Raw genomic sequence first — 13,831 nt, 5'->3', positions numbered from 1 at the left:
GAGATTACAAATTGAGAATTAGTTCTCAATGAGAACTAATGAGCACAAAACAGAAATAAACATTGAACTCTTCTGAATGTACTTGTCTGTGTTCTGTATTGCATAATTTACTAATAACAGATAACTAGTGATATTGTTCCCTGTCCAAGCAAAATAAGCTCAGAATTGAGGTTTATGTTGCCCGAGAATACAGCTATCTAAGGTCAAACCTTGAGTTGACTGAGTGCAGTATTATACTATGATAATAATTCTAAAATATCTACTGCTAAAGAAATTAAAAAGACAAGTAAATCAGTTTGGGAAAATAAAGATCTGAAGATGAATGGTGGTGATTATTGCACAGCAATGTAAATGTACTTAATGTCACTGAACTGTAACAACTTAAAAATGATTAAAATGGAAAAATATGTTACATGTATTTTACCACAACTAAAAAATAAGTTCTATAGGAAGAAGACATTAAATGAAAGGCAAAATACTGCGATAAGAAGATAACAAATAGGGAAAACTGTTTTTTTCTGCTATGAGTTGCTTTTACACTCTCCAAATTGAAAAACAAAATTGATAACAGACTATTCTATTGATACATCAATAGCTTGTACAACTAAGCATTGTTCCTAAAAGGAGAAAAAGCAGAGCTATCTAAAGAGTTGGTTTTTTTCTAAGACTTACTCAGATGTATTGATTTCACTGCAAAATAAGAATATTTCATTATGCATTTATAAAGTTGTGGTATTGAACAAGGTAAAAATGACTACAGTAAATTCTGTGTTTATATTGTACTGAATGTTTTAATACGCTAACACAAAGCAAATTTATAATATCTTAGTTGCCTTTTGCAGACATTAATCAAGTAATATGAATGTTAAAATTCTGAATGATCTTCTCTCCTAAATAATTTAATTATGTAACTTTTACAAATTGAAAGTTTGTATTAAAAACCTTTTAAAGATAATTTCACAGATCTGTTTTATTTTAAATAGGTTCCAACTTATTGTTCCTAAAGAATGGAACAGCAAATATAAACCTGTATGCATTCATCTTGCTGGAACAGGAGATCATGTAAGACTCTATTACAATGACTTAATCCCTATTTGTTAACATATTGTATAACACAGATGTGGTTATTATATTCTTTAAATATGTCATCTTTTCTTTCTGTAGCATTACTGGAGACGACGAACACTAATGGCTCGTCCTATGATTAAAGAAGCCCGAATGGCTTCTTTGTTGTTAGAAAACCCTTATTATATCCTTTTGTGATACCTAGAAATCTTTTATTTACTGATAGATTTAGTCATCAGAAAGAATGATACATAGTAACCAGCTTTTCGAAACCAGTTAAATTTACTTGTCAGTTCAAAAAATATTTAAGCAAGAATGAAAAGAAGTGAAAATTTGTTTTATGCCTTTAAAAAAACCAATGTAGAGATTATGCTTCTACTGTATAATAAAGATAAACTGTACTTCTTTTTCTTATAAAACTTATGCTGGATTTTAAGATTATGTCAAATGTTTGCTCTTAATGAAACACTCTTGTTTTAAATGTATTCACATGTAAGTCATCAGTTGAGGTTTAGAACTGTACTTAACTTAACTTTCAAGATGACGTCAGACTATTCCCAGAAGAAGAAACGAAAGTGATGCACAGATATAAAGAAATGTTCAACATTGCTGGTAATAAGAGAAATATAAAGTTAAAGTAACATTACCAAAGATTTAAAAAATAAAATGCAATAGTTGTGAGGCTATTTTAAAAAAATAAAATAGGTACTCTTACTACTAATGGCTGTGAAAACCAGTTTAATTCTTTGGGAAAGCATTTTACCATATGTATCAGGAACATTAAAATGTTTTATGCCCCTTGACAGAGTAATCTTGATTCTTGGAAATTTATTCTAAGGATAAAATACTAAGAAAAGAGTAGTGCCTGGGTGGCTCAATCAGTTAACTGGATGACTGGATTTCAGCTCAGGTCCTGATCTCAAGGTTGTGAGATGTTGGGCATGGAGCTTGCTTAAGATTCTCTCTCTCCCTCTGCCCTGCTCCTGTCTTTAAAAAAAAAAAAAAAAAGACTAAGGAAAGAGAAAGTGATAGAAAAGAGATATTTATATAGCTTTATTTAGAATAGTAAGGCTTAAATGTCTAATAATAGAAAAAGAGTTGAGTAAATTAAGGCTCATAATATTAGAATATTATGCAGTTGGTTATGTTTTTTGCTCTACCACTTAGTTATCTGTATGACTTAAGATGTGTTACTTTTAACCTTTTCATTGGTAAATGGGAATAATCTCTGAAATTACTCCTAGTATTAAGTACTTAATGCTATCTAGAATGGTGCCTAGTAAATAACAAACATTCAGTGAATTTAGTGGTTAGTTATTATTAAAAAATTTACAGTAATTTATAAAAAGTATAATGCAAAAATAGGAAACAGAACTCTGTGGTATGACATAGATATGCAAAAAACCTAAAAACATAAAGTCCATAAAAGAAAAATCTGTGCATAAGGAAAAAATACTGGAAATACACCAAAATATTAATATGGTTGTCTGCAGATGAAGTAGTTTTTCTTCTAATATGCTTTTCTATATTTCTTGGATTTTCTATAATTAACATTAAAAATGAAAAAAAAACGCTTCATTTTAAAAATTAAGTTGGAGATTGCACACCCCTGTGAATATACTAAACATATTAAACTGTACCCTTAAAATGGATGAATTGTATGATATGTGATATCAATAAAGCTGTTTTAAAAAAGAAAAAAAATAATGAAGTTGAAAAACCAGAGAACTCCTCAACAGCCTATTTGAGATAATTAAAAAATAGTTATTTCAGTATCAAATATTTATATCAATATATCAGATCAAATGTATCAAATCAAAATATATATCAGTATATTTGATATATATCAAATATATCAAATCAAAATATATCAGTATCAAATATTAAATAGTTATTTCAGTATCAAATTCAGATGTAGCTATGTTGCTTAAGTTAATGTGTTTTGAGACACAGACTATATTTAATTATTTTAAAACTTTCTCTTTGACCCACATTCTTAAATGGCTGCAGGAAACCCAAGGACCAAATGTAAGTATATTTCACCTTCACTTTGGTAGTCTTTATACCAAATTAAATTAAAGTTTTTGTTAGTCTTCAGTTAATCATTTCTAAGTTTTACTTGCAAATGTTATATGGGGAAAAAATTCTGTTATAAAACTGTGGTAGGAATGTTGATCTAAGTTTCTATTTTAAGCTTTTTTAATTAAAATGTTTGATAAAGAGATAGAAATTTTTAATAGATGGAAGATCTATTTTATTTGTAAGTGGTAACTGAAGAAGTATTAAAACATTTTCTTTCTTAAAGTACATTTACTTTGTAAAATTAAATGCCACTCTTTATTCTTACAATTTGTGGTGTAGGTAGTCTAATCTCTTTTTGGTCTTTAAAATGATGAACTTTGAAGGCAATTTTTTTGCGTTTCCATAATCTGTGTATTGTGTTTGGTTTTGATTCATTGAATAAATGTTTGATCTGAGACACTGGGAAGTTAGCAACAAAAAAACAAGGTCCTTACTGTCATAGAGCTTATATTCTAGAATGGGAGATAGATAAAAATAAATAAGATGATTTTGAATATTTATTAATGCCATGAAGAAAATAAAGCCAGGCAATCAAGTAAAGAATAATAGAGGGTAAGTACAGAGTTGGAAAAGTATTAGATATGAGGACATGGGAAGGAGCCACCATGGTAAAGACCTGGAGGAAACTTCAGAGAGGGACAAATAAATGAAAAGTCTGATATAAGCTTGAGGTGAGAGAGTAGTATAAGATGAATTCAGAAATGTAGGCAAGGACCAGATTTATGAAGAGCCATTTGTGTTGAATTTTGCTATAAGTGCAGCTGGAAACATTTGGAGGACTTTAAGCAGAGAAATAATCTGATTTGTGCTTTTAAAGGCTCCTTTTGGTTTACTGAGACAAGAGTAGCAGCAGAAAAATGAAATAGGAAGCTACTGAAATAATGCAGGGGGGAAAAAGCAGCTTTAAGGAATGGCAATGGAGATGGAAAGAAGTTCCATATATATATATTCCATATGTATAGATACATAAAAGAATATATAAAGAGAGAGAGCACAAGCAGGGAAGTTGGAGAGGGAGAAGTAGACTTCCCCATTGAGCAGGGAGCCCAATGTGGGGGTTGATCCCAGGACCCTGGGATCATGACCTGAGCCCAAGGCAAACACTCAGCTGACTGAGCTACCCAGGCACCCCTCAGTTCGCTCTTTTATATAACAGTTACTGATGTGGGGACAGTTGTTATTTGTATAAAAAAATGTTTATATATACACACACACACACACATATGCACACACACATGCACACATACACACATTTATGCACATATATATTTTTATATATATGAAAGAATAAACCTTATGAAATGTGAAAATTAATGTCCAAGCTAAATAAAGAATTCTTACTCTGGGGATGCGTGGGTGGCTCAATCGGCTAAGCATCTGACTTTGTCTCAGGTTATGATCTCACGTTCCTGGGATCAAGTCCTGCTTCAGGCTCCTTGCTTGGTGAGGTGCCTGTTTCTCCTCCTGCCTGCTTCTCCCTCTGCTAGTATGCTCTTTCTCTCACAAAAAAAATAAATAAAATCTTAAAAAAAAAAAAAAAAAAGAACTCTTACCCCTGGAACCAATTTCTGAATTCAGAACTAGGCATGTCATTTTTACCCTGTTTGTTGGTGCTTAAAAATCCAAAAGAGTTTCTTGAGTTGTAGTTTGAGGCAGCATGGGTTTAATGGAAAGACTTTGACTTTGGAGTCATACAGACATAAGCTGCGGTCGTAACTTGCCACTTAATAATTGTATGACCTTGGTCTAACTATCTGTTATCTACTTCATTTATAAAGTGGAAATACTATATAATTTCTTGTACACGGAATTGATATGAGAATCATATTTATAAAATATTCTATCACATATCATATATCCAAGAAATATAATACTTGATTTTTCAAGTAATTCATTTTAAGAAATGACTTACAATTTAAGTAATAAAAAATTATTTTTTATCTCTTTTCAAAAGACATCTTATGTCTATTTTCAGTGTTTAAAGTTTTTGAAACTGGGTCCACTGGTACAAATAACAACTGTCCCCACATCAGTAACTGCTATATAAAAGAGTGAACTGAGGGGTGCCTGGGTAGCTCAGCTCAGTCAGCTGAGTGTCTACCTTGGGCTTAGGTCATGATCCCAGGGTCCTGCGATCAACCCCCACATTGGGCTCCCTGCTCAATAAGGTAGCCTACTTCTCCCTCTCCTGCTCCCCTGCTTGTGCTGTCTCTTTGCCAAATAAATAAATAAAATCTTTTTTTTTTTTAAGATTTTTTTTTTTTTACTTATTTGATAGAGAAAGATCACAAGTAGGCAGAGAGGCAGGCTGAGAGAGATGAGGAAGCAGGCTCCCTGCCAAGTAGAGAGCCCGATGCGGGACTCGATCCCAGGACCCTGAGATCATGATCTGAGCCAAAGGCAAAGGCTTAAGACCCACTAAGCCACCCAGGCACCCCTAAATTAAATAAAATCCTAAAAAAAAAAACAAAAAACAAACAAAACAAAAACAACTGAGGTGTATCTGAGAATTCAGACTTCCATATCGGGCTAAAATACATAATCAGGGCAGTTACTTGATAATAAATAGAAAATTGGAATGAAGAAAACAAACAAATATAAGGATACATAGGCTTTTTTTATGAGGAAGCACATGTATGATCTGTTTTGACAGAGTTTCCATAAATTCTGCCTTAAATACTTAGAGCTCCGAGAGGATGTGGTAGGACAGTAGATATAAGCTCTTTAGGGGCCAGAATTCCTGTTTTTCAAAACTTGACATTCTTATGACACCTAGTTGTTTGTGTATAATCACTCTACATTTACATATAATAACCATTGATAAAATGAATTTTTGTACACCTGACAAGCTTTCTTTCAGAAGCCAATCACATATGTCTTTAGGTGAACTAAGGATTTGAAGATAGATTCTAATTTGGACACTTCAGTAATAAGATAGTATTTTTTTATCACTATGCAGGCAAACTTTGGAGATATTGTGGGTTCAGTTCCAGACCACTGTAGTAAAGGGAATATTGTAGTAAAGCAACTGAAACTAATTTTTTGGTTTCGAGTGCTTATAAAATTTATGTTTATACAATACTGTAGTCTGTTAAGTGTGCAGGAACATTATGTCTAAAAAAAAATGTACATACCTTAATTTAAAAATACTGCTGGGGCACCTGTGTGGCTCAGTCAGTTGAGCATCTGACTCTTGATTTTGGCTCAGATCATGATCTCAGGGTCGTGGGATCAAGCCCTGTATTGGGCCTCCCTGCTCAGTAGGGAGTCTGCCTCTCTCCATCTCCCGCTGCCCCCCATCTCTCTCTCACTAAAATAAATGGATCTTTAAAAAAATATGTTGCTCCCAGTTATGGAATGAATAAGTCACAGTAATAAAAGGTACAGCATAGGGAATATAGTCATTGGTATTGTAACAGTGCTATATGGTGGTGACAGATGGTAGCTACAGTTGTGGTGACCACAGCATACATACAGACTTGTCAACTCACTATGTTGTGCACCTGAAACTAATGTAACACTGTGTGTCAACTATACTTCAATAAAATAACATAAAATAAAAAAGCTTTATTGCAAAATATGCTAACCATTATCAGAGATTTCAGCAAGGCATGATCTTTGCTGGAGGAGGGTCTTGCCACAATGTTGATGACTGCTGACTGATAAAGGTCACCACCAACTGAAGGTTGGGTGGCTGTGGTAATTTTTTAAAACAATAATGAAGTTTGCCACATCGATTTACTCTTTCTTTCACAATTTCTCTGAAGCATGTGATGCTGTTTCATAGCGTTTTACCCACAATAGAACTTCCGAATTGGGAGTTCATCCTTTCAAACCCCGCCACTGACCTACCAACTAAGTTTATGTAATATTCTAAATCTTTTGTTGTCATTCAGCAATCTTTACAGTATCTTCACCAGGTTTAGATTTTATCCCAAGAAAGCATTGTCTGCTCATCCACAAGAAGCAATTCCTTGTCCATTAAAGGTTTATCATGAGATTGCAGCAGTTCAGTCTCATCCTCAGGCTTTACTTCTAGTTCCTTTGCTATTTCTACCACATCTGCAGTTTCTTACTCCACTGAAAATCAAAGTCGTCCATGAGGGTTGGAATCAAATTCTTCCAAATTCCTGTGAATGCTGATATTCTTATTTCTTCCTGTGAATAACAAGTGATCTTACTGGCATCTAGAATGGTGACCCCTTTCCAGAAAATTTTCAATTCGCTTTGCCCAGATCCATCAGAGGAGCCACTATCTATGGTAGCTATAGCCTTATGAAATGCAGTTCTTCTTCTTTTTTTTTTTTTTTTAACATATAATGTATTATTAGCCCCAGGGGTACAGGTCTGTGAATCACCAGGTTTACACACTTCACAGCACTCACCATAGCTCATACCCTCCCCAATGTTCATAACCCCACCACTCTCTCCCCCCAACCAACCCTCAGTTTGTTTTGTGAGATTAAGAGTCTCTTATGGTTTGTCTCCCTCCCAATCCTATCTTGTTTCATTTATTCTTTTCCTATCCCCAAACCCCCCACATTGCCTCTCAGCTTCCTCATATCAGGGAGATCATATGATAGTTGTCTGAAATGCAGTTTTTAAATAATAAGACTTGAAAGTCAAAATTATTTCTTGACCCATGGGCTATAAAATAGATGTTGTGTTAGCAGGCCTGAAAATATTAATCTTATTGTACATCCCCATCAGAACTCTTGGGTAACCACATGTATTGTCAGTGCAGTGTAGTCATGTTTTAGAAGGAATCTTTTTTCTGAGCAAGTAGGCCTCAACAGTGGGCTTAAAATACTCCATTACCATGTTGTCAACAGATGCACTGTTGCTTAAGCTTTGTTGTTTCATTTATAGAGCAAGGCATAGTAGATTTAGCATAATTCTTGATAGTTCTCTGAGCCCTGGCTTCAGCTTAAAGATACCAGCTGTAATTAACCCCTAAGAAGAGTCAGCCCCTGCTTTCAAGCTCTGAAACTGGGCATTGACATCTCTCTTAACTATGAAAGTCCTAGATGGCATCTTCTTCCAACAGAATGCTGGTTTTCAACATTGAAAGTCTGTCATTGAGGGGCATCTGGGTGGCTTGGTCAGTTGCACATCTGCCTTCGGCTTGGGTCGTGGACTCAGAGTTCTTGGATCAAGCCCTACATCTAGCTCCCTACTCAGCGGGGAGCCTGCTTCTCCCTCTCCCTCTGCTGCTCCCCCTACTTGTGCTCACTCTTCTTCTCTCTCTCTGTCAAATGAATAAATAAAATCTTTAACAAAAAAAAGAAAGAAAATCTGTTGTTGGATGCCAGGTTTGCTCAGTTGGTTAAGTGTCTGACTTCTGATTTTGACTCAGATCATGCTCTTAGGGTCATGGGATCAAGCCCTGCATCAGGCTCTGCAGTCTGCAGGGAGTCTGCTTGAGGATTCTCTCCTCCTTCTCCCTCTGCCTCTCCCTCCACTCATGTGCTCTCTCTCTTTCTTGCTAAAGGAAATGAAATCTTTTAAAAAAAGGAAAGGAAAGGAATAATCTGTTGTTTAGTGTAGCTGCACTATTAATCATTTTAGCTAGATCTTCTGGATAACTTGGCTGTAGCTTCCACATCAGTCCCTTCTGCTTCACCTTGCACTTTAATGTTACAGAGATGGCTTCCTTTTTTTAATGATTTATTTTATTTTATAGAGAGCAGGCAAGAATGGGGGGAAAGAGCAGAGGGAGAAGAATAATCTCAAGTGTACTCCCTACTGAATGTGGAGCCTGAAGTGGGACTGAATCTGGGGCCCCTGAGATCATGACCTGAGTTGAAATCAAGTCAGTCACTTAACTAACTGAGCCACTCAGGCACTCCGATGGCTTCCTTTCTTAAACCTCATGAACCAACCTCTTATTTTTTTTTTTTTTAAGATTTTATTTATTTATTTGACACAGAGAGAGCATGCACAGGCAGAGTAGTAGCAGGCAGAGGGAAAAGGAGAAGAAGCTCCCTGCAGAGCGGAGAGCCTGATGCAGATCCCAGGACCCTGGGATCATGACCTGAGCTGAAGGCAGTCACAACCGCCTAAGCCACTCAGACACCCGAACCATCTCTTTTAGCTTCAAACTGTTCTGTGGCTTCCTCACCTTCTCAGCCTTCATAGAATTGAAGAGAGTTAGGGCCTTGCCTTGGAATAGGCTTTGGCTTAAGGGAATGTTGTGGCTGTTTTGATTTTCTATCCAGATAGTAAAACTTTCTCTGCATTAGCAAGAAGACTATTTCACTTTCTATTTTGTGTCTTCTCTGGAGTAGTACTCTTAATTTCCTTCAAGAACTTTTCCTTTGCATTCAGAATTTGGCTAACTGCTGCATGAGGCCTAGCTTTTGGCCTATCTCAGCTTTTAACATCCCTTCCTCACTGAGTTTAATCACTTCTAGCTTTTGATTTCTATTTATTTGTTTGTTATTTTTAAGACTTTATTTTTAAGTAATTTCAATACTCAACATAGAGCTCAAACATACAACCCAAAGATCAAGAGTCACATGCGCTACTGACTAAGCCAATCAGGTGATCCTCTAGCTTTTCATTTAAAGTGAGAGATCTGTGACTTCTCTTTTCACTTGAACATGGAAGCCATTGTAGAGTTATTAACTTGTGTACGTTCAAGGTTTTTATGTCTTGGGGAATAGGAAGGTGGGATAGAGGGACAGGGGAAGAACAGCTAGTCAGTGGAGCAGTCAGAATACATACAACATTTATCCATGAAGTTTGCCATCTTACATGGGAACAGTTCCATGATGCCCCAAGTCATTTACAACAGTAACATCACAGATCACCATGACAAATACAATAACCAAGAAGGTCTTAAATATTGTAAAAATTACTAAAATGTGACAGAGACCTGAAGTTAGGAAATCATGTTGGAAAAATAGCACCAATAGATTTAATCAACATAGGGTTGCCATAAACCTTCAATTTCTAAGAAATACAGAATCTCCACAGTGCAATAAAATAACATATGCCTGTGTAAGAATGGTTTTAGAATTTAAAAAGATCATTTAAGTACTTCTTTTTTTTTTTTAAGGTTTTATTTATTTATTTGACAGAGAGAGAACAAGCAGGGGGAACAGCAAGCAGAGGGAGAGGGAGAACAGCAAGCAGGAGCCTGATGCAGGACTCAATCCCAAGACCCTGGGATTGTGACCTGAGCCAAAGGCAGATGCTTAACGGAGTGAGCCACCCAGATGCCCCCAAAGAAGATCATTTAAGTACTTGTAAAGAGGTGTACTTACTTTTAAAATTAGTTTCTAAGAACAAGAAATTCTAGTTGAATTGGTCTTTAAGTTAACCAAAACATGTATTTGAATAAAAGATTACTTTTCGGATCAACTTTTAATTATAAAATAAATAAGTCATGGAGATGAAAAGTAGAGCATGAGGAATATAGTCAAGAATATTGTAATAACAGGGGCGCCTGGGTGGCTCAGTGGGTTAAGCCGCTGCCTTCGGCTCAGGTCATGATCTCAGGGTCCTGGGATCGAGTTCCGCATCGGGCTCTCTGCTCAGCGGGGAGCCTGCTTCCTCCTCTCTCTCTGCCTGCCTCTCTGCCTACTTGTGATCTCTCTCTTTCAAATAAATAAATAAAATCTTTAAAAAAAAAAAAAGAATATTGTAATAACATTGTATAGTGACAGATGGCAACTACGATTACCATGCTGAGCACTGAGAAATGTATGCGTGTATATATATATATATACACACACACATATATTTACACATACACACACATATATATCTGAAACTAATATTATGTATGTTAACTATACTACATGCAAAAATCAGAAAAAATTTCTAGTTGATTATATTCATAAATTGTATATTTTGTGAAAAATAAGCAGCATATTTAAGATTTTGGAAATACATGAGTGTTAGGTTAAATCCTTTTACATTGCTTTTAAAAAATGTTTATGCTTTAAGTTCTATTGTAGTAACGGGAGGAACAACTATGAATTTTTTTTTTTAAGTTTCTTTAAATGCTATCAAATAAATATGATTTCCTGGGCTTTAAAATAGCTAAATAATTGAAATTCAAAAAAGATTCGATAGAGAGCATTTATACCTTTTAAAAATAAATTTTAATTAATTGTAGAATAATGTTAGCACTCTAATTCCATCGATTTATTCCATTGTTTTACTTAGCTAACTCATCCTTTAAAAGAAAAACATGAAGTCTGGCTACCTGTTGTAAATTTGCTTATATTAAAATGTAAATGCATAAATAATTTTCTCTTTTGTCTTGTGAGGGTAGAAGGTCCAGCTTAAAAAACGTGTCTGACCTTTTTGTGATGGGAGGAGCTCTTGTTTTAGAATCTGCTGCTCTCTTGCACTGGCTAGAGAGAGAGGGTTATGGACCTCTAGGAATGACCGGAATATCCATGGGAGGACATGTAAGCCTTTTAATTTCAACTGATATTTCATTGTGATTATGTTCATAAAATCTAGAGAATGTAGTTATTTTAAAAATTCACTTCAGGTAGAGAATTAATTTTAGTTTTGGAAATAGGTTTCAAGCTTTTCCAGTTAACAATGTTGTTGGGTTTTTTTTGGTATGATTTATGTAGACATTGTACTACTTATTTCACAGTTATAGCTCAGATATTGGATTTAATATTTTGTTAGTTGACTTTTAAAAAATAAAAATAATAAAACTAATTTTTATAAAACTTAACTTTTTACATCTCAAGTGCAAATACCTTATTTTGCTGTTAAATTGGCAAAGATAGCAAATTTGGAAAATACTTTTAATTTATCTCTTATGCCTATGCCCACAGTCACCAGCCTGTTTTACTTTGTCTTCTAGAGGGTAGTAAAACAGCCTTCAAGTGGTTTCTCTGTCGCTTGTCTTTTCTCTCATTAATATTCTTCTAAGTTTTTCTTCATACCATTACTAGAATGATTTTTCTAAATCTCATCTCTGTTCTCTCCCATTTAAAATCTGCCAAAGGCTTGCTATTGTACTGGGGTAGCTATGCCAGGTGCTAGCAACCCTCAGGGGCCCTTTCATTCCTAGCCAAAATAGCAGTTTGCCCTTCTGGTTCCAGTCCAGAGCTTACTTTCTGTGAGAAGCTCTTCCTGACTCTTAGCCTAACCTCAGACCATATTTCATCTCTCATTTGTGCTTATTTCACTGCACTGTGATTACTTGTTTAGCAGTTTATTCTCTCCATGAAGCAGTTGGTTCAATGAGGCCTCAGAAATATGCTCTAGTTTGTTACCTGGACATATTAGCCACTCAGTACATTTAGAAAGAAACAAGTTTTTGGTAAGTCATTTGAATTATAAAATTAAGTTCAAAAACTGATTAAAATTTGCAAGAACTATTAGACCATGAACTTGAACACTACCTAGTAGTGTTTCTACTTTTATGACCTAGATTGGGATCCTATAACTTTCACTTGAATTACTTCCTATACTGGTTTCCCTACCTCAGGTTTTACCTGCTCTAATCAATCCTATAAATTGCTATCATTTTGGCTTCCTTAAATCACTTCTTGGACAATGCTGCTCCTTTGCCCAGACCTCTTTGTTAATTTCCCATTATATACAGAGCAAAAGGGACCTCTAATCTGATACTGTCCCATCTTTCCAGACCTATCTCTCCCACCTCATTGGCTATATGTACCCTATTGACCAGCCAAACTAAAGTATATTGGCTTGTTTTCCTACCTGCTTTTCCACTGTTTCCTTTTTCACCATCTTGTCTTTGATCATTTTTTTTAATATGGAAGACATTGATCTCAATGATCATTCCATTTTTTTTAATATGGAAGACAAGATCTCATCTTTCATTTCCCCTGAGGGACAGCCAGTTCATGAAGCCTTCTTTTATTCCTTTAGCCAAAAATAACTTTTCCCTTTTCTAAACACACACATTACATTACTTTATATCACCTATATAATCTGTTTGTAGTTCACCAAATTCTTGGCATTTTGCAGTTAGCCCCAAATGTCTAAGGTTTTATAGTTGTGATTTTGCTGTATCTGTGCAAATCATTTAGGTAATGAATATCATTAGCCTGCTCCCCAGCATCTACATTTCAGTCTGTTTGGTCTGTTTTTATCCGGTAGAAAGTAGTTCTCTATGAAGGGTTTTGAGATGATTTAAAATTTTACAACATTTATTATTTTCTAAGGGGGAAGTTGTATGTCATTGAATTTGTGATTTGGGCAGTTTCAGAAGGTTGCTAGACATTCTCATGAGTATTTAGAGATTCTTTTTTTAAGATTTTATTTTTAAGTACTCTCTATACCCAACATGGGGCTCAAATTTACAACCCTAGATTAAGAGTCCTGTGTTCTACTGAGAGAACTAGATGTCCCACGTATTTAGAGATTTTGTGTTCATATCTTATCTCACCAAGAACTACCCAGACTACTTCTTAATAATAAATCTTTTCATTTTAATGAATAGAAATTTAAACAGAAGCTCTCTAACTGACTGTTAAACATTTTGCAGATGGCTTCCTTAGCGGTATCCAACTGGCCTAAGCCCATGCCATTGATTCCATGTCTGTCTTGGTCCACAGCATCTGGGGTCTTCACTACGGTAATTTAATTGCAATTAATATTTAAGTAGATATATATAATTAAAATTAATTGTTTAGGGGTTCTCAAAACCACCTCCAGGTTTGCTGATTGTCTAGAAGGT

The 13,831-nt window shown here is 35.0% G+C and overlaps 1 protein-coding gene across 3 annotated transcripts in view; it reads left to right on the top strand.

The window, feature by feature from the left end:
* ABHD18 (abhydrolase domain containing 18) overlaps window positions 1–13,831 on the top strand; it is a 51,953-nt gene that overhangs the window by 23,092 nt on the left and 15,030 nt on the right. For 2 of the 3 annotated variants that reach the window (XM_059168874.1, XM_059168877.1), the window contains 5 exons: window positions 984–1,062; window positions 1,165–1,251; window positions 3,068–3,093; window positions 11,432–11,570; window positions 13,640–13,729. In XM_059168874.1, the coding sequence (XP_059024857.1) occupies window positions 984–1,062; window positions 1,165–1,251; window positions 3,068–3,093; window positions 11,432–11,570; window positions 13,640–13,729 (421 nt within the window). Of the gene's footprint in view, window positions 1–983; window positions 1,063–1,164; window positions 1,252–1,598; window positions 1,678–3,067; window positions 3,094–11,431; window positions 11,571–13,639; window positions 13,730–13,831 lie in introns of those variants that run through there. The other variant, XM_059168879.1, reaches the window with a different exon arrangement.

Source organism: Mustela lutreola, chromosome 1, assembly GCF_030435805.1.
Source record: "Mustela lutreola isolate mMusLut2 chromosome 1, mMusLut2.pri, whole genome shotgun sequence".
Lineage (NCBI taxonomy): Eukaryota > Metazoa > Chordata > Mammalia > Carnivora > Mustelidae > Mustela > Mustela lutreola.
This window is presented reverse-complemented; position numbering and strand designations above follow the sequence as displayed.